The sequence below is a fragment of the Ursus americanus genome, chromosome 36 (assembly GCF_024610735.1).
Source record: "Ursus americanus isolate L20-20 chromosome 36, mUrsAme1.1.p, whole genome shotgun sequence".
Lineage (NCBI taxonomy): Eukaryota > Metazoa > Chordata > Mammalia > Carnivora > Ursidae > Ursus > Ursus americanus.
Window position 1 is genome coordinate 12431564 of NC_142162.1, and position 21212 is coordinate 12452775.

A 21212-nucleotide genomic window follows, 5' to 3' on the forward strand; every position below is an offset into this window, starting at 1 on the left:
AATCCGTGGACCTCACCTCCTCTCAGATGCTGACTCCATCTTGGGTGGTCACTTGCGTGGTTGCCATAATATAAATAAACATCGATGATGCCAGGCTATTTGACTCTGTCTGAATGGCAGCCCATTTCCTTTCTCCTCAGGGCAACATAACAAAACAACAATAATCATTAGCTTCTTTCTACTGAGATAAACCTGCAGCTATTTCTAACCCATGTTGGCTTGCCACGGCCACATTTTGACCACTATCACTATTCATTGGAAGGCAGACCCAGCTTTTAGTTTTTCAAAACCCTCTGAAAAAGAGTGGGCTGCATGGAAGTAGGATATGACGAGACCCCTTGTGAAGGGTGGGGGGATGGGAGGGGGGTACAAAGGCAGTCGTACACCTGAAGGTAGAACACTGCAGGTCTAGTTCCTGTCTATTCACCAATTAACCTAATGTCCCTGCGTCTCATTTGCAAAATGGGGACAATAACAGTATCCACCTTTTGGGGTCCTGGTGAGAACTGGAGGAGAAAATCCATACAAAGCATGTAGAACGCAGGCACAGCGGTGGCGGTGGTGATGACGACAGGCGGGGTGACTTTGGGACAGTCACTTAGAACCTCTGGCCTGTTTCCTCATCTACAGAATGACTGAGACCCACAGGAGCCTTCGGAATTCTGCGCGGCCACAATTTTTGAGCATCTTTCATGTTGCTGCCACACTGGGGATTCAGAGAAGGGCAAGGCCGGCCCTCACCCTCCAGAAGCTCACCACTGGGGAAGGGGACCCACACACGACTGTAACGGAATACAAGAGCTGCTGGGTTCATGAGTGTGAGTGCTCGGGCCAAGAGGGTCCTGGAGAGCTTGATGGGGAGGCGGGTTGGATGGGCTTTGAAGCGTGAGTAGAGAGAGATTGTCTTTCCCTGCTGAAAGACACTTCATATTCAGGAGAAGAGCCAAACCCTTTAGCTAAGTACACCGGGCTCTTCAAGGTCAGGCTCGCCGCCCTTCAGCGGCTTCTCTACGTGTCCCACCGGCGCCCCTCGCGCTGGGATAGTTTCAGTACCTAAAAAGCACACCACTTCTGATTACCCCCCCTTTCTTTATCCCTTTCTTCCTGAGAGACTATGGACTATGAGAAACAAACTGAGGGCTACAGAGGGGAGGGGGGTGGGGGAATGGGATAGGCTGGTGATGGGTAGTAAGGAGGGCACATATTGCATGGTGCACTGGGTGTTATACACAACTAATGAATCATCGAGCCTTACATCGAAAACCGGGGATGTACTGTATGGTGACTAACATAATATAATAAAAAATCATTATTAAAAAAAAATAAAAAATAAATAAAAAGCACACCACGCCTTCTCTTGCCTTGTGCCCATCTTCGCACAGGCCGGTTCTTTGAGTCTGTAAGTCGCCCCTCCCTCTGCTGGGGGAGGGGAACAGCAGAGCGGACAAGCAAGGCGCTGGGGACAGACGGTGGGGTCCAGGCCAGCTTTGCCCCTGCCAGCTGGTGGGGCTTCTGCTGTGTTACTCAGTCTCTGGGTGGGTCAGTGTCCTCATCCGCGAAATGGGGACACAGGATAATCACAGTGCCAGCCTCAAAGGGTGGTTGCGGGGACTCAGTGAGGTAATACATGCGAAGTGCTTGCCAGCTGGGCCCACGGTAATCACCGAATAAGTAGGAGCAGTTGTGATAAACGCTGTACGCCTGCCCGGCTCCCGCTTGTGTTTCAGGTGCTCGCTTCGTCATCTCCACCCCTCGAGGCTTTTCCGGCACGGGCTAGCTCCTAGGGCTCTGTCGTGTGCTCCCGGTTGGTATCTCCTCTTCTACCAAAGCACCGACACCTGTCACCTCTAGGTATCCCGACCAGATTGCAAACATCACGAGGACAGCGCCAGTAGATTGCGTTGGCTGCTGGGAGGGGCACATGTAGGCACTCAATACATAATCAATGCCAAGGGTGATGGGGAGGGAAGCCTCCTGGGGGGCTGGCGGGTTGGCGGTGGGCCGCTGAGTACCGTGAGGATGACCTTGACGCCGCAGGCAGGAGAGAGAGCCTGGGCGGCCAAGGGGGTCTAAAGTTCCCGCCCGCCCCCGGAGGCACCCCTGGGCGGGCGCTGCGCCGCGGGCCTTAGACGGCGCGACACTGGGCCGGGTCTGCGCCCTGGGGAGAAAATGCAGCCGGACGGGTCTGGCGAGCGCGCTGGGGCCCCGCCCCCGGCCCCGCCCCCGGTCCGCGCCGCCCCCTCGCGCCCGCCCCCCCGCGCCCGCCTCGCCTCAGCTGGAGCAGCCACCGGCCGCGCCGCCCCCGCGCTGGGCGGGCTCCGCGCGCTTATTCGGCCGGGAGCCGCGCTACTGCGGACCAGCCGCCGGCCGCCGCTGCGGGATGCTGCGCTCCACGTCCACCATCACCCTGCTCTCGGGCGGCGGCGCCCGGGCGCCCGGGGCGCCCAGCAGGAGGGTGAGTAGCCGGGGGCGGGAGCCTTCGCCCTCCCGCCTCCCCGTGCGGTCCGCCTGGCCGTAGCGGGGTCTGGCGTTGGCGACGCGCGGGAGCCGGTTTCCCGGCCTTGAACCCCCCCTCCTCCGCCCCCCAGACTCAACTCTCCCGTCCCGCCCCAGCTCCGGCCGTGATCCTTCTCGACGTCCCTCCACCGGCTCCTAGGGCTTAGGGGACTTTCTGGAATTCCCAGAAATTTCCTCTCCTTCCTGCCTCTGTCAGGCCACGTTTATTGGTGGCAGGAGTTTAAAAAGCAGGGGGAAACGTTCCTGCGGTGTCCCTATTGAGATTCAAAAGTCATGCATGTCTTTAACACCCAAACTTGCCTCCTTTCAGCGGGGAAAAGAAAAGGTCACTTGTCCGCCCTGGTGACAGAATAACACTGATTCTGGAGTGAGCTTAGCCAAGGTAGAGGCTTCACCTTACAACGGCGAGATCAGCAGCTCTTTCCCCAGGAGCCCAGTGGTATGGGACTTGGGTTTCTGCAAACCACTTTCTTCGTTCTGGTTTAAATACCAGCACAGTGGCAGCAGGCGTAGCCCTGGGAGCCCTGGGCACCATCTCCAGGGCGGCTGCCCTTCAGAAGCGCTCTGTTTCTCTGTCACCTTAGTTCCACTTTCCCTCCCCTCTCCAGATGCTCTGTGCAAGATGCTGGGCGCCGGCAGGCTGCATCTGTCCAGTTCTTATCTCTTCGGAGATCGGCGCCCCAGAGCCCATTGCCAGGGGCTGGCCCCGTGGCTGTTTAGTTCAGCCACTCCTCGGAGTATTTATGATATTTATCATTTGGTGCCTCTTTTCTGTGGTTGAGAATTCTCTAATCACCTTCCCCAAGTTTTAGCTAAACAGATGCTTAAGTCCAAGTCAGGACCCCCGTTGGCGCTCCGACTTCCAGTCTTGTGCACAGGCCTGTTTGCGTTTCCATACCTCAAACAGGTGACTGGCGGCCACCTTCTGTGCTTTCTTTAGCTAGGAGAAAGGCATTGTGTGACTCCTGGGTGTGGGCCAAGTGATGGCTTCTGGGGGGTGGGTGCCGGTGTGTGCGTCTGCGCAAGCATCCGCGTGTGCGTGTCTGTACACCAGCCACGGAGGGTGCGCAGAACTCCGGTGGTCCGGTTATTAGTTCGTAAAGCAAATGGATGGATCCCCGTCAGGTCCAAGTGGGTTTCCAACCCCAGTCCCAGCCTTACTCTAAACAGACATTGGCCTTTTTTCTATGGAAAGCCTGCTCAGTTGGAACACAGTTGTGATTGAGAAAGAATGAAGTCACTGAGAGGCCAGCCCGAACCTGGACCGAGTCCTACGTGGGACCAGATTGCATGGAAGTGTCAAGTGCCCCTCGAGAGATGGGCGGCTGGAGTGGGTGGGTGCAGATGTGACCAGTACACAGATAAGCTTTCTGAAGATGGTTTTTCTCAAATGTTTACTTTCAACTCTTTCTTCAGTTGTTAAGTGGCACAGTGGACAGACTATGGAGAAGGCTTTGCCTTTTGAATAAGACAACCAAAATGCTTTGGGCTGGAAGGGTCAGGGACCCGAGTCAGACCATGTAGGCTGTTCTGAGCACACGGGAAAGAAGATATCTAAAGGTTCTAGGGTTCCCTTTATGTTTTCTTCTGCTCATGATTTGCAAATGCCCCAGGTCCTGTCTATGTGTATGTGTGTGGTGGGGGACATGGTGGGAAGATGTGATCCATTGATTTTTTTATTTATTTATATTTATTTATTTTAAAGATTTTATTTATTTGACAGAGAGAGACAACCAGTGAGAGAGGGAACACAAACAGGGGAAGTGGGAGAGGAAGAAGCAGGCTTCCAGTGGAACATGGAGCCTGATGCGGGGCTCGATCCCAGGGAGCTGGGATCACGCCCTGAGCCGAAGGCAGACGCTTAATGACTGAGCCACCCAGGCGCCCCTGATTTTTTTTCTTTTTAAACAACATTTATAGATATCCTTTCTGGATGATACAGGGCTAGGCATTGGGGTCCACTCTACCCGTGGAGGAAGTCCTTGTCACAAACTATCATCGTGAGGGTCGTACAGTGTCAACAAAGTTGGGTGAAGCTAAAAGGAGGGGTTCTTTCCAAAGCAAATGAGGAAGACCCCCCTCTTCAGGAGACATTTGAGTTTGGTCTTGCAGGGCGAGTAGGAGTTTGTGGGGCGATTGACATTGGGATACGGAAGGGAGGAACTGCTACTCATTTTAACGTAAGTCTTGGCATATACTGTATATCATAAGGGCATATTGAATTTGCAAACGCTTATTTTTTTGGAAAAACAAGAATGGGATGTCTTGAAAATAAAGTTGTAGACCAAGTAATCATGAAGAGGGTTCCTGAAGTCAAAAGTAGTTTGTCAGCAAACTCTGTTTCATCCTCTCTTTCCTCTTGAGTGTTAGACAAGGGATTGTCTTGAACAAGAACGTGCTAGCCATCAAGATAGCGTTTTTGCTTTATCCAAAGAGCTTACCAAATTAGGGGCTGCGGGAGAACTAGGCTGTGTTGGTCCAGATATTCAAGCCGACTAGAAATGGTGGTGACAGCTGACACTGAGCAGGGAGTGTTCTGAGTCAGCCATCCAGGGCGGTGTAGCCAGACCGGACTGTCACCGGTTATCCCCTGTCCCGTGGCTGCCACCTACCATTTGTACTTCCTTCTTATCTGAAATCATCTCTCAAAGGAAGAAAAAAAAAACAAACTGTGGGAAAGTAATTTCTGTCAGCTGATAAGCAAAGAGGCATTTATGGATGCCAAGCAGCAGGGGTTGTGAAATTAAAAAAAAAAAAAAATCTACCTTCAAACCAGTTGCGCACTAAAAATAGTTTTATCTATGGCAACAACAGGAAGATAGATTGGCTGGAGAATAACCACAGACAGCACGATGCCCTTAGAGAGTAAGGGAAAACATTTACAAAAATACTGACCTCGCCTCACGATTGCGAAGGCAGTTTTGCAAGTGAAGTTAATCCCACTAAATGAGCCTTTGAAATGGAAGGTCAGCTGTGTGGCCAGGTTGTGTGCATGGAGGGGGAAGGCACATGTTGCTTCGTGCAGCCAAATACTTTTGGTGAGGCTGTTCCGCTGGGGCGGTGAGAGACCGAGATCTGTCAAGGGTTTCCTCCAGCACCGCGCTGTCTTGATAATAAGATTATTGGCTGGTGTTGCTGGTGTCATGGCCCCTCAGTGGCTCATAAAAAGAAAAACAAAACAGAAGCAAAGCCAAAAAGGCCACAGGATAGGACTGTTTCCTACCCTGCTCTTGCTGATATTTCGATTTGGCAAAGGCTTCCTGTCGAAACCCAATTGGCCTGCCAGTCCTCACTCTCCTAGGTCCCATTTCTGTCTGATTGGCTCAAAATAAAGAATTTTCTTTAGCTGGCCAGTGAAGGGGTCAGACAGGTATTTACTTCCTTTTCACAGAAACATCTGAGTGCGTAACTTCTGTATCCGGGGGCTCCGAGGAAGGGACCTGGCATTGTGGGACCTCCGTGTCTGGTAGGAGGAAGCTAGCAGTGGCATCCGCCAGGGACAGGTGGGCAGGGGGCCCACTGCACCCAGAAAAGAGGCTGGCTCCTCACCAGGGCTCCCTGGACCTGGCCCTTGACTGGCCAAGTTGTGAAGTTTTGGAACCCTGGCATCCTCAGGCCTTAGCCAAAAAGCCTCTGTCACTAAAGTGTGACAGTTGTAGGTTCGGAAAAAATGTCCCAGCCTCCATGCTTTGGTTCACCCAACTTGCTGTGTCAGAGGTAGGACGAACAGACCTGAGTCTTGGGGACTCTTACGGAAACTTGACTTCCTCAAGATGGCGAGCCCGTGGTAGTTCTGCAGAGGGTGTGGAGTGGGATTCTGGACCTTTCCGTGTCTTCAGTGTCCTGTGAGAGGGCTGCATACGTGGTCTGCGTCACAGTTCATCTGTGCTGAGCACCCATACCCGAACGAGAAACCTGGACGCCCGAGCTTCTGATCACTTGGAAAAGCCTTTCAAGTCAGTCAGCCTCAAAACTGGTCTAGTTTTGCTCACGGAGCTGTGCATCCAGGGCTCACTAACCAGAGACCATGTTGAAAAGCTTCCATCTGAAATACTTTCAGCTGTTAACTGCGTCATGGTCTTAGAGCTTCCTGTGGCCGGCTGGCCCAGCCTAAAACAGTTCCAGTGTTTTCCAGCACACAGAAGAGGGACACAGGGGTATTTCCCTCTGTCCCGCTTTAGGTGAGTGATTAGTTCCTAAATTTCAGTCCTACTGCTGACTCTTTAAGGCCAGAGTGCCCTTTCTAAAATACAAAACCCAGTGAGCTGATGACCCTGCTGCGGGAGCCCCCTTGGAAGTACCAGCGCCAAGTACAAATTCCATACTTAAGCATCTAGGCCTTTCTGATCTGGCCTTTGCCTTCCTTGTCTCCCTCCCACACTTTTTCCAGATATTCCAAATTACTCGCCATTCCCCAGGAATTCCATGCTGTTCCTCCCCTCTTCCCTGCTTCTTTGAGGAAGGGTCTGCTCCTCCAGGGAGCCTGTCTGAACTCGCCTTTCTGCGTTTCCCTAGAGGCCTGTGCCCCCGGTCATTGCTTGCGTCATCTATGATTAACTGCTTGAGGAGAGGGTTTAGGGACCCTCTCTCTCCAGGCCTGGTGTAATGGGTGCTTAAAAAGAGGAGGGGGTCACTGGGGTCCCAAAGGGGCCACACTTTACACTGAACTGGCGAACAGGAAACGAGGAAGAGAAGCTTGGGGTAAAGCCAGCCCATCACCTCTGGCCCACCTGGGCGGGAAGCAGGTGACACAGATGGGAGTGCTGGTCCCGGTGAAGAGTTTGATGGTTCTGGGAAGGCCTCCAAATAGTCCAGTTGCCTCCTCCTGTTGCACAAGTTGGAGTTTCATTTCTTTGGTGAAGTCAGTGGTTCTCAACCCTGGTTGTATGTACAATCACTGAGAAGCTTAAAATATCTATGCCCAGGCCCCACCCCAGACCGTGTAAACGTGAACCTCTGAAAGTGGGATAAAAACACCAGTGTTGCTCCGGAAGCTCCCCCCCCCCAGGTGATTCTCCCAGAATGGAAGCTACTTCTTTTATCCTTGCTGTCTTCTTACAGCTTCCTTGGGAATGCAGACCCTCCTGGGACAGTGCCCTGGAAGGTCCCATTGGCTTCGTGAAAGGTCAGGGTGGTGGTGGGGGCAGGGTGGGGAGGGGAGTTCCTAACACTCCAGCTCACACTGGTATTTGGGTGCGTTCATTGACCTGCGTTTTCTCTGCGTGTTGGCATTCCGGGGCACGTTGTGTCCTTGTACAGGAGTGAGGCGGTGAGGACAGGAAGGAGCGGTCACTGTCCTTATATTTATGAGTTTTGTCTGGAGTCCGTCCTGACACAGAAAAGAGGGGCTCGAGAACACTTTCCACCACCTACAAAGAGTCCGGGTGTGCAGGTCAGCTCCTGCCCCCTCGGCCACATTTGGCCCTCTTGGCTTGTTTCGTATGCGTCTGAAATGAGAATGGAACTTACAGTGGCCTGCAGAACCTCTGTATTTACTATTTGGCCCTTTACTTCTGAAAAGGTTCGCCCCACTCTGATGTAGAAAACCAGGCCTGTAAGTTCAGGGCCACAGCAGAGCTAAGAGGCCGACTCCAGGTGGGGCATGCCTTGTTCCACGCAGCCTGACCCACATATTTATGTCCTCTGAGCCACAACACAGGACCCACACCTCCTGTTGTTAGGTGGAACTGGGCAGGAACCCACAGTCACAAAGTGGACCAGGCCTTAGAGAACTGGAAATGCGTTTGGCTAATTTCCTTAGGGAAATGCGTCTTTGTAAACTGACAAGCAGCCCCGCCCCCTCCCTGGGTCATCTTCTCCACCCCTTTTTATTTGATGATAGTTTTTTCTTGGGTGAGCCCATGTGCTGAAGCTGAGAGCATGATGGTATGTGGATCCCCAGTTTCCCCCGTGGGTGGAGACCCAGCCTTCTGCCTCCACATGAGGGGGTCAGACCCAAGGACCCAGAGGACCTGCCTGGCTCCCAGGTGCCCTGAGTTGCAGACAAGGGCTTGGCTGTGTGTTTTCTTGTGGAGGAGGCTTGAATACTATCTGCTGCTCCCTTGATGTCCCTCCCAGGGGGGTTGGTTTGAAAAAAGTGGAAGGCTCTCTGGGGAGTTTCAGGTGTATTTGCCCAACTGTGTTTTAGTTCAATCTAAAAAGAAACTCCTGCTGACATTTAATTTACTGAACAAGCGCCTATTATGTGTTGATACTATGCTAAGCCCTGTAAGGGCAACAAAAGCAGTTAAAGCACGAAGCTTGCTTGATATCTCCCCCTATTCCCCCCCTTTCATCCATGTTGTAATGCATAGAATATAATAGAAGGTACTCAATAATTGCCGTTGAATCACTGAACTCAGATCTGAGTGTTCGTCCCTTCCTCCAAAGAGGTGAATGACTCCCAGTTGCCTTCCACTAGGGATCTTGCTTCTCCATCAGGCCTTTGTAGCTTGCTAGAGTTTGGGCCCCACCTGTCTGTTTTCCTCTCCCACTCTAGTGTAGGCTGCAGGCCCACTTAATGTTCTCAGAACATTCTCTCACATCCGTGCCTTTGGCCATCCTGGAGCAAATGCCTTGCCTGATGGTTGTTTGTGGTTATTGTGACGTTGGATTCTCCAAACCTCAGTGAACCACAAAGTGCTTTCTGTCTTTCTATACCCAGCTCAAATGTCATCTCTAGGAGCCTTGGATATATTCCCACCTCCAGATGAGACTGTTGTTCCTTTTATATCCCTTTTCCTTTATAAGGAAGTGCAATCCCACCGCGCCTTAACCACCAAGATACCCTGCCTCTCGGGACCTTGTCCCGGTTATGCTAAGTGTTCTTATTCGCCTTGTTCGGGTGTGTTTTTGGATGCTGAGCTCTTGGGAACATGGCTGTTTCTTTTTCATCTTGGTACCCTCGTCGCCCTTAAAAGTATTTTGTAAGTAGCAGGTGCTCTGTAACCTAATGATGAAATACACCGAGTCCACCTTCCTGCTTTTGATCCACTGGAAGGGACCCTTGCATGTAGGGACCGCTAATCCAATAGCTGTGGTGTTCAGGGGACGTAGATTGAGTTCTTCTCAACGTTCAGAGCATAAGGCTGAGCCAGCTACTGCGGAAGTCCCTGGGAATAACGTGCCCTGCCTTCCTCAGGGACTGCCTAACCTGGGCTGCTCTGGGTATCATGTATCGGAGTTTAAGGAAACCATGGAGCTCAGCATCATAAAATGCTCAGAGAGATAAGCAATCCTGTCTTGATGATACTCCGTGGGAAGTTTTCCCGCAGGGGTGTTTCCTGAAAGTGAATGAATTCAAGGAGGTAAACTATACCAGGTCAACCTAGTAGGACCTTCAGGGCTTACTCAGTGCTTCTCTTGAGGAATTCAGGGTATTTTCTAGCCCTCTGGTTCTCTTTGCTGCTCTTGGGGCTGTCCTAAGGGACTAGGAAAGCTTGATCTGTCGTTCTCTTGGATACATTCTTTCTCAATCTTTATTATTGCTATTACTGCTATTATTTTTAATTAAAAAAACGTATACCTACTTGGAACAGCTGGAAACCTGGTGGGAATCGTGCTTTATGGAGATAACCATCACAACCATCAGCTGGTTGTGTTTCCTTCCAGACCTTTTTCCCATAAATCTATAAGAATTATTAGAGTGTATTTAAAAGCCAAAAATGGGGGGCGCCTGGGTGGCACAGCAGTTAAGCGTCTGCCTTTGGCTCAGGGCGTGATCCCGGCGTTATGGGATCGAGCCCCACATCAGGCTCCTCTGCTGTGAGCCTGCTTCTTCCTCTCCCACTCCCCCTGCTTGTGTTCCCTCTCTCGCTGGGTGTCTCTATCTCTGTCAAATAAATAAATAAAATCTTAAAAAAAAAAGCCAAAAATGGGATTATTCACATTTTTTCCTGCCATTTTCTCTTTTTCATGTGACCACACATTTGGTCATCTTATCAGGAAGGCGTCTGATCCTCTTCCAAGCTGGGTTGACACTGTCCGCAGTTGGTCAGCGGGTCAGCACTGATGAGAGAATGCTGGCCCCACGTGTAGCCCAGGCCTTCAAGCACCTCTAAGGCCAAGACTCAGCATTTCACGTAGGGGCCTGGGTGGGGCCTCAAGAACCTGCTGCGTTGCCAGATAGCTCTGAAGACAAATGTGTCATCTTACAGGTTCATCTTGTGTTAACTCATTCTCTAGCACCAGGGAAAACCGATAGTTTAGGGGAGATACATTCTTTATCCTGGGGCTTTGTCCTAGCCCCGGTCCACTCGAGTGCTGCAGGAAGTATGCTGAGGAGCGTCAAAGCTCTGGGTGGACAGATCAAGAAGTGTCTCAAGCAGGGGAAGAGAACAGTGCACTTTTGGGCGACTGGACCGGTGGGGTCCCTTCTGGGCCTCACGTCCTCTTCAGTCTTTAGTTTATTCTGAAAATTACTGCCGTTGGGGACCAATCGCCCTACCCGAAGATATCACCTAGAGTAGATGCGTTGACCAAATTGTTGTTAGCATGGAAAGCAGAACCATAAAGCCAAGTGGGCCTGTTTCATTTTGGAGCTTGTGGGATGATGATCGCATCTAGATAATAACACAAATATCTCCTGCTGATAGAGGATTACTGTGTGCCAAACTTCCTTTTATCTGCCTTTACACTTGAGATTCAGAGAGATTGAATAGCTTGCCCATAGTCAACACAGCCAGTAGGCGTTGATACCTGTATGTGTGTGCACTTGTGCAAGTGTGTGCGCCCACGTGTATATGTGGTACAGGGATGGGGGGCAGGACAAAAGCACTTCCTTTTCTCTGCAAAATGATGCTGTGGATTAGATCAGCCCATCACAGAAGATTATTGACCATCACAGACTTGGGTTGCCTATCTGGTGTGAGTTACACTTTGATGTTTGTGCAAATGCCCGCTGGTTTCGACCAGTCCAGGTGGTCCCAAGTCAGAGGTTTGCCTTTCTCTGGAGGAACTGGGATGCGCATCCGTGCTCTTGCCTCTCAGCTAAGAGCGCTACCTCCGAGCTGGAATGGGTGGTTTGTCTTTGGCCAGCGTGACTAGCAGCGAGCTTTGAAGCTTTGGTGCAAAGTTGGCCACATCAGGGCCAGTGAGAGCCCTGGAGTCCCCGGAGGATGACGCTTGCCCACAGGAGAGTGAGGATGGAGAATGACTGTGACACCAGCTCATTTAGCTGAAAGAGCTGGGGTTGTTAAATCCAGAGGAGAAGAGGTTCAGAGGGAAGGAGGCCAGTGTAGAGAATGGGGAATTCTGTTGCCGTCCCTGAGGGCAACCTCGGGTCCCTTAGGTAGGCGTTCTGAGGGAACACGTAAGTTCATCATCAGGAAGGTGGAGGTATCAGGGAGCAAAATGGGGTGTCTCGAAGGGAGGTGACAGTGTATATGGTGGTGCTAACACAGGTCCCAGTGGGCTCTCTTACGTGTGCGTGGAAAATGCTGTCCTCGTTCTCAGCGGCCACCTGCCAGGTACACGGGTGCGTGTGGGAGTTCCTTCCTAGACCGGCAGGTTGGACTTCAAAGGTCTTTATAATCCCGTCGCATTCCGGGTGTCGAGGCTGCAGTGCAGTTTTGCTCAGAGGCTGCTCTGTGGACCAGTGCAGACCCGTGACCCTTCAGACGAGGTTGGCGATATATTAATTTGCTAGGGCTGCTGTAAAAAGTACCACCAGCCAGGTAACTTAAACAACAGACGTCTATGATCCCATAGTCTGGGAGCAAGAAGTCCAAAATCAAGGTGTTGGCAGGGTCGGTTTCATCTGAGGGCCGTGTGGGAGCGAGTAGGCCTCTCTCTCTAGCATGTTCACGTGGTGGTCTCGCTATGTGTGTGTCTGTCTTCCAGTCCCCTATCCTGTAAGGATATCAGTCATTTTGGATTAGGCCCACCCTAATGACCTCATTTCAACTTAATAACCTCTGTAAAGACCTGTGTCCAAATAGGGTCCCATTCTGAGGTCCTGGGGGTTAAGACTCCAACATAGGAATTTTCGGGGGACACAGTGCAGTCCATAAGAGGGACGAGCAGCACTCCCATGAGTCACGCCCACATGGCTGTGGGCTGGGTACTCTGCATGCTGCTGGGACCCTCTTTGGGCTTTTCCAGTGGCCCGATCACTTCTCCCTGGGAAGTCACAGCAGGACCAGGCTGTGACATTAGGGTGAAATAGACATCATGTGGCATGAAGTATATTCTCGTTGTTGTGCAAGCATCACCACCATTCATCTGTAGAATGTTTTTATCTTTTCAGACTGAAACTCCATACCTACTTAACAATAACTCTGCATTCCTCTGTCCTCAGTCCCTAGCAATTACCGTTCTGCTCTCTGTCCCCATGCGTTTGACTCTTCTAGGGACCTCATATAAGTGGAGTCATACGGTATTTGTCTTTGTGGGATTGGCTTCTTTCACTAGCCATAATGTCCTCAAGGTTCAACCATGTCGCAGCACGTGTCAGAATTTCCTTCCTTGGTAAGGCCGGGTAGTATTCCCTTCCTCATAGACACCGCATTTCATTTATCCGTTCTGCCATCGATGGCCAGTGGTGTTGCTCCCGCCTTGGCTGTTGTGCATAGTGCTGCTGTGAACACGAGGGTATGGACTTGTAAAAAACTTTGTGCTTATGCACGTCTGTCGGAGAAAGATTCGACATACAGTCCCAGAGAAAGCCCCTTCACAGCACAGACCTCATGGTGTGTATTTGGACCTATGCGTGTGAGCGACGATCATTCCGCACGTGCTGTTACGGAAGCTGAGCCATTAAAAAAAAAAAAAGTTCGAATGCTGTGCAATTACTTGGTAATGTCCTTGTTTCGAGCAGGAAGGTGGCGAGTGCCTGTTCTGGGCTGGCGAAGGCTGGTCTTATCCTCGGGGTCCCCTGTGCTGTTGGTACGATCACCTCATTGCTCAGTGGGGGAAACAGGCTCTGAGAAGCCCAAGGTCACCCAGCTCTTTCTACGTCAAAGGCGGCTTCATAACTGGCTTCTCCTCTCCGTCTCTCCTAGGCAAATGTCTGCAGACTGCGGCTGACCGTACCCCCCGAGAGTCCAGCCTCAGAGCCAGGTGAAAAGAAGGTCGAAGGAAAAGAACAAGTAAGCCGTCTCTGAGGCAAAGCTCTGACAAGTTCTCATCTTTTCACTCTTTTATTTTAACCCCATGCCCCGCCCGCCCTCTATCCAGGCCATTCACAGAGTCTGAATGGCAGTGACTCTGCTGATGAAAAGGCCCTCTCGACCTTGCCACCCCATCTTCCATCTTCCCAGAAGTCAGACCGTCCTGCCTGGCTGGCTCTGTCGGCCTCCTGCCCCTGCTCTTGTTTCTTGGTGAACGCTGGCTCTGTGTGGCCTCAAAGCTGTAGGGACGCTGGCCTTAGTGACAGGTGCTGTGGCAGGGAACGAGTTTTTCCTGAAAGAGCCCAGTCCTGTGGACTCAAAGGGCCCATTGTGAGTTGCCCGCGGCCGAGCCTTTCTCAGCAGCTGGAGGCGGAAGCCCAGCTCACAGTGAAGGCCGCCTGGAGAGGCCGAGCCCAGCGGGCAGCCTGGGCGCAGGGCAAGGGCGCTTGGCTGGAGGGCCGAGGAGGTCAGCAGAGATTTCTGTGCCAGCTTCTGTGCTAGGTGCTGGGCCGCGAAGATAAGTCTGACCTTGTCCTTGTCTTAGAGGAGCTTGGAGTTTTTCAGGTGAGACAGACCTGTGAGCAATGTCGGTGTGTGGTTTCAGTGTTAGGATCTGGACGGGGAAGGGAATGACTGCTGGGGGTGACCTTGAAGCAGAGGCCGGGAGATGCATAGGCGGGGCCGCTCACCTCTAGGCCTCTTGTCCCGGGCAAGCCATTTTTCTGGTTCACAAATAGTTCAGGGACACGTCCCGTGTCCTGGGCACCGTGCACGCGGCTGTAGTGTACTACAGTGGACGACACCCTGAGTCCAGCGGTGAACAAAGCAGTGAGGACGACGTGCCTGTTGTTCACACAACTTACCTCCTAGTCGGGGGAGAAGGAGAATGAAAAATCAAGCCTTCTGAATTTAGAAGGTGATAAGTGCCGATGGAGACAAAGCAAGAGAAGGGGACAGGAGTGCCGGGGGCGGGGCAGGTAGCAATCTTTCTCATGAATATCTTTCCTGTAAGCATAGAATAAAGCAGTAAAATGGTAGGATACTTGATCATAGAAGTTTTGTAAATGGAATCATGAGACAATGAGAAGACTTGCTCTGGAGTTGACCACTGACGCGGCCACCTGTAAAAAGAGGAAGCTCCTGTTTGAGTGGTACATGGTTGATAATGTCCTTAAATTTACTGTGTTGGTCTTTGTCTCTCCTCCCCTTACGCCCTCCTTCTACCCGCTTTCTAGCAAGGGCAGAGCTGTCTGTGCCAATTCAAATGATGAGTGACAGGGAAAGGAGGACAGGGGGAGGGAAAATGATATGATGAGAACAAGGTTGAGAGAAGGTACAGTTGCTTATCTGCTTAAGGAGTGAGGATGGGTCCCACGAAAGGATCCAGAAAAATGGCTGGTTCCAGGGCGAGCCTGGGACGTCTCGAGCCGGAGAGCGAGGTGGGCACTTCCACGGGCGGGGGGAGGTGGTCATAGCAAAGGACCCAGAAGCCGGTTCAAAGGGGGTCTCACTGCACTGGCCAGATTGGAACAACGTGAACATCAAAAAGTAAAGACAGTAATATGTTTTGACGTGTTGAATAATAATAAAAAAACAGACTCATGAGTTTACAGTAATATCAGAGCTTTAAAAAGGGAAAACTCTTCTACGGAACTTCAGCTGATAACTTCAGAAGATCTCTATTTTGTAACTGCCCAGGTCGGTCCATCAGTGGATGCAGAGACTAGCTGGTGGAAGGTTATTGTGGAACGGTTCTTTCGCATGCTCCCCGAGTACCCCCTCGCTGGTTACTTCCTGGCTCTGAAGGCGCAGTGTGCAGTCTGGCAGCCAGCATTTCACCCAAAGCTTCCATCTAGCTTTCGCGGTGGGGGGCCGCCCGGTCCGTGGGCTTCCGAGGCGACACAGTCAAGGAGCGCACGGTATCACCTGTGTCATACTCCTGCCAAACTTGCTCAGCTACATCGAATCATCAGAAAACGAAGAAACCCCACGTGTGGGACATTCTGCAAAAACAGGTGGCCGAAAGGAGACTAAGGAGAGTTAACATCAAATATAATGAGAGAGCCTTGGTTAGATCCGGGCTCAAAAAAAAAGAAAAAAAATCTGTAAATTCCTATTGGGATAATTGTACAGTTTTGGATATGAACCACGTCTTAGATATTCTTGAATAACTGTTCCTTCTCTTCCTTGTGATGGCACTTTGAACTCTTTTCTCAGCCTGTGTGTTGCTTTGAATGTTCTCCGAAGAAAAAGTTTGGGGGTAAGACCTCATCACCAGACCATCCCGCCAGACACGTGTTGTTGACTCGATGGAGTGGGGTGCTGTGCTGCTGGGGGCGGGGGTGTCCCTTCTGCCCTCTCTGTCCCTTTGAGGGGACTGGACCTGAGCTGTGTCCAGGGGCTCACGGGCTGCTTACCACAGGAGCAATTAGAGGGAGCACTTTTTGAGGAAGCGGCGCAAGCTGGAGGGAGGGACAGGACAAAGGCCACAGTGACTGTCCCCGGGTGCGCGGCAGGGGAAGTGGGGAGTCTGGTCTGTTGGAGTTAGACCCACGCCGCGTGTCTGGGCAGACGTTTATGAAGGGCTTCTGCCGCAGTGAGGCCCCGGGGGGCACGTCACCGCTAGGAGGGATCCGGTATTCCCGAGGAAACACGGCAGCTCTTCTATATCGAGCGGCCGTTGGTAACCCGGTTGTATACTTTGATTTGCCCATTTGTCTTAAACGGTGCTTTTCAAACTTTTCAAAGCCATAGGACCCCCCCCCTTTTTTTTTAATCAAATCTTATCATGAGCCCTTGTGTATGAACTGGGTAAAAGTGGTAGTGGGGGCCAGAGTCCCCCCGTTTTCCCGGCCCCCTCCTGTGGGTGCGGGGAACCCCAGGGCTGTGAGGAGCCCCGGGCAGGAGCCGTGGGGGCAGAGCGCGCGCCAGGAGGCCTCTACGCTGCCGGGCGGACCAGGTGTGCAGCCAGCGCCCATCCGTGCTGCGTGGGTGACTCACTGCGGAAGCACTGGGGTAGAGGCGAGGAGGGTGGGGCCGGCTGTTTCCCCGGGACTGAAGTCCTCGGGTGGTGCTTGCACTAGAAGGTACTGGTGGTAGCCGTGGGGCTGTCCGGAGTGATTTTGCCACCGTGTCCTGGCCAGCTTCCCGCGTTTGAGTCACTGGGGTCAGTGGTCAGGCATGGGCACGGAGGCCCTGAAGGTGCCACGTGATGTGCCTTCACCGCTGTTGTCCCTCCCTGGGACGTGGTAGCCTGCAAAACTGCAGGGCGCCAAGAACTCCGGACGACCCTCCCTGTGGAGGGGACTTGGGTTTCTGGGAGGGGCCGGGGGTGGGCAAAGGCAGGGGGTGGGGGGCGCATCACAGCTGGCGCGGATGGGGAAGTGGGAAGATGTGAAAGGCCTGATTGGCGTCCGAGGAGGCGGAGCTTGTGGGACATTACCCAGCAGCCTGTTCGAGCTGCAGCGGACGGAGGGCAGGCCTGGGCCTGATTCTTCGACTCCGCTGCGGCTGATCCTTAGTGTGTTTCGAGCACCTGGGATTCCGTGGGGCAGCTGGCCACACATGCATGCCACTGCCAGTTGGGCCGTTCTCCTGTGCGCTCTTCCCAAAATCACCGTGCAGGAACCCCTTACAGGGGAGGGGGTGGCTCCCCCTCTATTTTGCCCAGCTTCATGACGGCGTGTTGGGAGACTTCTGGAGGCAGTCACAGCAGAGGCGTCTTTTTCTGGAGTCCTGGGCTCCAGGGTGTACGGGGGAGGCTTCCTACCCTTATGGCAGGCCATTCCTGCCTGCTGCTTTTAGTCCTTCTCTTCTAGAAGGTACCGACTGACCTGAGACTGCTTTTTGCAGGCCACAGGTAAGCTCCCAAACACTTCGTTTCTCTGCTACTCAGTTTCCTTATCTTTAAAGGCAGCACAGTAGTGCCTGGTTGCAAAGAGTAAGTGAGCTCATATATGAAAAGAACCCCCCAAAGTGACCTGTAATATTGATTAGAGAGGCAGTGACTCAGGGCCAATCTCAGCCCTTCCAGTGCCAAGCACAGTGGCCCTTCTTTGCTTCTCTCCCTTAGGCCTTCTGGGAGTTACTCCCCCTCCTGAAATGGCCTGTCTCGCATCTTCCTCCTGGGCTGTGCCCATGGCATCTTGTTTGATGTCCTTATGTCCTTCTCCGTAAATCTGAGCATCTCTCTGCCCGGGTCCTCAGGCCTTGCTTCCTCGCTCTGCAGACTTCACCTCCGAGAGCACCTGGCTCGGAGCCAGCTTCTCCAGGGAGGTGCTCACCCGGCACGTCGGCTCTGCCCTCCTGAGCCCTGTCCTGCTGGTGGCCAGGCCAGTTTTCCGTGTTCTTGACGTGTGGTATTTTTAGAATACAGGTGTCTCAACAGCACATTACCATTATTTTGGTATTTAAAAATATGAATCTGGATCATTTATATGAATAGACATCCCCAGAAAGGTCTAGGGGCATGACAGTTTGGAATGGAACCTGGGTGTTCACCTTTAGGTGTTCTGACCGCACCCTCTCTGCGTGAGAGCCTCGTGAGGCACCTCGCATTCCCATCGCCCGATGACCAGGCGAGAAGGGCTGTGTTTTCTTGCATTTGTTCCTCATAAGTATTTCCCTCAGGGCCGTTTGCAATGGGTGATGTCTTTTTATTTTGTCTCCCAGAGCCCAGTTCTCTGCCTTGCTCATAGTAGGTGCTTCAAGAATGACTTATGATTTTTTTGTTTTGTTTTTATTTTTGTTTTTTTAGTTCTTAGGGCTGCCATAGCAGAGTACCATGAACTGCATGGTTTAACCAACAGAAATTATTGGCTTACAGTTTTGGAAGTTAGAAGTCTGGGATCAGGGTGTCGGTCAGCAAGGCCATGCTCTCTCTGCCGTCTCTAGAAGAATCCTTCCTTGCTTCTTAACACCTGCCGGTGGCTCTGGCAGTCCTTGGTGTGTGGGTGCCTAACCCTAGTCTTCATGTGGTGTTCTCCTGCTGTGTGTGTGTGTGTGTGTGTGTGTGTGTGTGTATCCAAATTTTCTCCTTTTTATGAGGATACCCATTATACTGGATTAGGGCTCACTCTAATGACCTCATTTTAATTTGCCCTCTCTCCAAATACGGTCAAATTAGAAGGTACCGGGGGTTGGGACTCCAACATAACTTTTTTTTGCAGGACACAATTCAGCCCAAAACTAGTTTCTTTGAGAATGCTATCTGAAATTATATTAATTCAGATAAATTAACTGTGGGCTTTTGTTTATATATTAAAAATCATTAAAAATATGGGAGAGGAAGTGCTCTCAGTTTGTGGTTACACATTTCATACTGAGGAAGAGATAAATATGGAATAGAATGTTTATAAAATTGTTGAACATTAAAATTCAAATTGGTGTAGATAATGTTGAAATTAACCCCCATCATTTCCAAAGAATTTTGTGAACGTATTTACCCATTCACTGTATTCTTAGACACACACACACACACACACACACACACACACACACACAGCAGTAAGAGAACTAACACCAGCTATTACATATTTATCAGCTAAATCAGGGTATCACTGCATACGTGAGTTTTAGTGAGCACGACTTGAGCCCTGCTATTCTGAGTCATGTGATCGTGAAGTCTTGCAAAGCGACAAAGTAAATTGAGGCAAATGATATATATATATTTTTAAGATTTTATTTATTTATTTGTCAGTGAGAGAGAGAGCACAAGCAGGGGGAGCAGCAGACAGAGGCAGAGGGAGAAACAGGCTCCCCACTGAGCAGGGAGCCCGACGTGGGCCTCGATCCCAGGACCCTGGGATCATGACCTGAGTCAAAGGCAGACACTTAACTGACTGAGCCACCCAGGTGTCCCGAAGCAGATGATATTTTCAGTAGCTATTAACATCCCACCAGCGTGGGTGTCCTTTAGTGACCTGTGGTTTACAGAAGCGGTCTCTCTTTAGATCTTTAAGAACTCCAGTGAGGGAAAGCAGATACGTGTGCATGTATGCAAAGTTGGGAACTTTCATAGCCCAGTATAATGTTTCAAAGGAGCAAACCCTTGCCATTCAGCTTTATAGTCCCCTTTCCCTTAAAAGCCCTAGATGAGTAAGCGTGCTGAGTCCTTGTCCTTGGCGTGACTGTTTATACAACAGCACGGGCTGTTGCCAGGTGAGGGAGTGTGCTGCCAGGATTCGGATCGGCGCTGGGACTGCCCTGATGGCGTGCAGGACTCCGTGTGCTCTCTGAGATAGCAGCCCCAAGAGGATGGGAAGAGGCCTGGGTCCTGGTGCTGGTTCCCTCACCCACCACCATGGAGGTCGGGCCAGGCAGGTCATCTCTGGGCCTCAGTTTTCTCTTCTAGCAAATGTAGGTATTAGCATGGAGTCAGTGTTTTTCCAAGGTTCTTTAGCTGTGGAACTCCTTCTTCAACTGAACATATATGGAAGTCTGTCAGTAAAAGAGGGAAAGCCTAGTGGCCGTGGTTTGCGAGGCTGCTCCAGCAGTCTCCCCGTCCCACCCCCTGCCCCAGCCTTGTCAGACACCAAGGGCGGCTGGGGTACCGTTTGCAAACCCACAGGACTACACAGTTCTTCTCCATTTTTTGACCTCCTGAGATTGTGATTGTCACCCTAGGAAGAGCAACAAGGCCAGTCGAGGGGTGAACATCTCACTGTCACGGCCGATCTGATGGCTGTGACACCGCAAACAGCAAAAAGACCCAAGAAGAGAGAGGCAGACAGACAGAAACATCCAGACAGACGCATAGACTTCAGCAGGATCCCAGATACTCAGAAACGGGAAGACGCTACCACGAATAATAGAATCTGTCAGTAGCTCCTGGGATGCCTGGCAGCCTCCGCGGGGTTTTAAGTATCCTCTTCTCTATATTTCTAGAGTGACCCTCTGAAGTGGGGGGTGGTATCCCCCTTGTCCTGTTTGGGACGCTGAAGCTCGGGGCAGTAGCTTTCCCAAGGCCACGCAGCTAGTGGATTCGCCCTTCCAGCTTGGGTCTGCGCCATGGCCGCGTTGCCATGGGAACGTCAACTCTCCCACTTTCTCTTATCAGGGAAGGTCTCTGGAGGATATTTGTGTTTTATCAGTCAAGGTTACCTGACGTGTGTACTATGTGACTGGGTTCCAGCCAAGAAGTTCCTGATTTTGCTCTCCAGATAATCTTCTCTTTTCTCCCTGGGCTCGTTGGGCCTAACCAGCTGTTGTCTGCATAGCAGCTAGAGGGTAACGGCTTTAAGAAGTTACCTCCTATCAGGATACCATCATTAGAACTCTCTTTGGGATTTCTGCTTGGCTAGTTTTTCTTTTCCTTCTCTTTAAGCATTAAAAATGACTGATCTTTGTGCAAGCAGGAGTGTATTATTTTATATAAAATGGTGCCTTTGGTCTGTGAGATTCTCAGAAATAACAAATACCTTAATAAGCCAAAGATACCTATTTCTTTGAGGAGACCGGTCTGCCTATCCCCTCCCTGTTTGTCTCCCAGGCTGTGGGCAGGCCTCTCAGGCTGGCTGTAGTGTTCATTTTCGTCACAAGGAGACGAAACAGTGTCAAGTATGAGTCATGACCCGGGACTCCCGATTT

The 21212-nt window shown here is 51.5% G+C and overlaps 1 protein-coding gene across 3 annotated transcripts in view; it reads left to right on the forward strand.

The window, feature by feature from the left end:
- The first annotated feature begins 797 nt into the window (after nucleotides 1-797).
- The window catches only part of MYZAP (myocardial zonula adherens protein), an 88248-nt gene continuing 67833 nt past the window's right edge, over nucleotides 798-21212 (forward strand). For 2 of the 3 annotated variants that reach the window (XR_015723133.1, XM_045787670.2), the window contains exons 1-2: nucleotides 2301-2455; nucleotides 13518-13604. Coding sequence is in view for 2 of the 3 variants with exons in the window: in XM_045787670.2 (XP_045643626.1) it covers nucleotides 2381-2455; nucleotides 13518-13604 (162 nt within the window). In the remaining variant the exon portion in view is untranslated. Of the gene's footprint in view, nucleotides 819-2300; nucleotides 2456-13517; nucleotides 13605-21212 lie in introns of those variants that run through there. The other variant, XM_045787754.2, reaches the window with a different exon arrangement.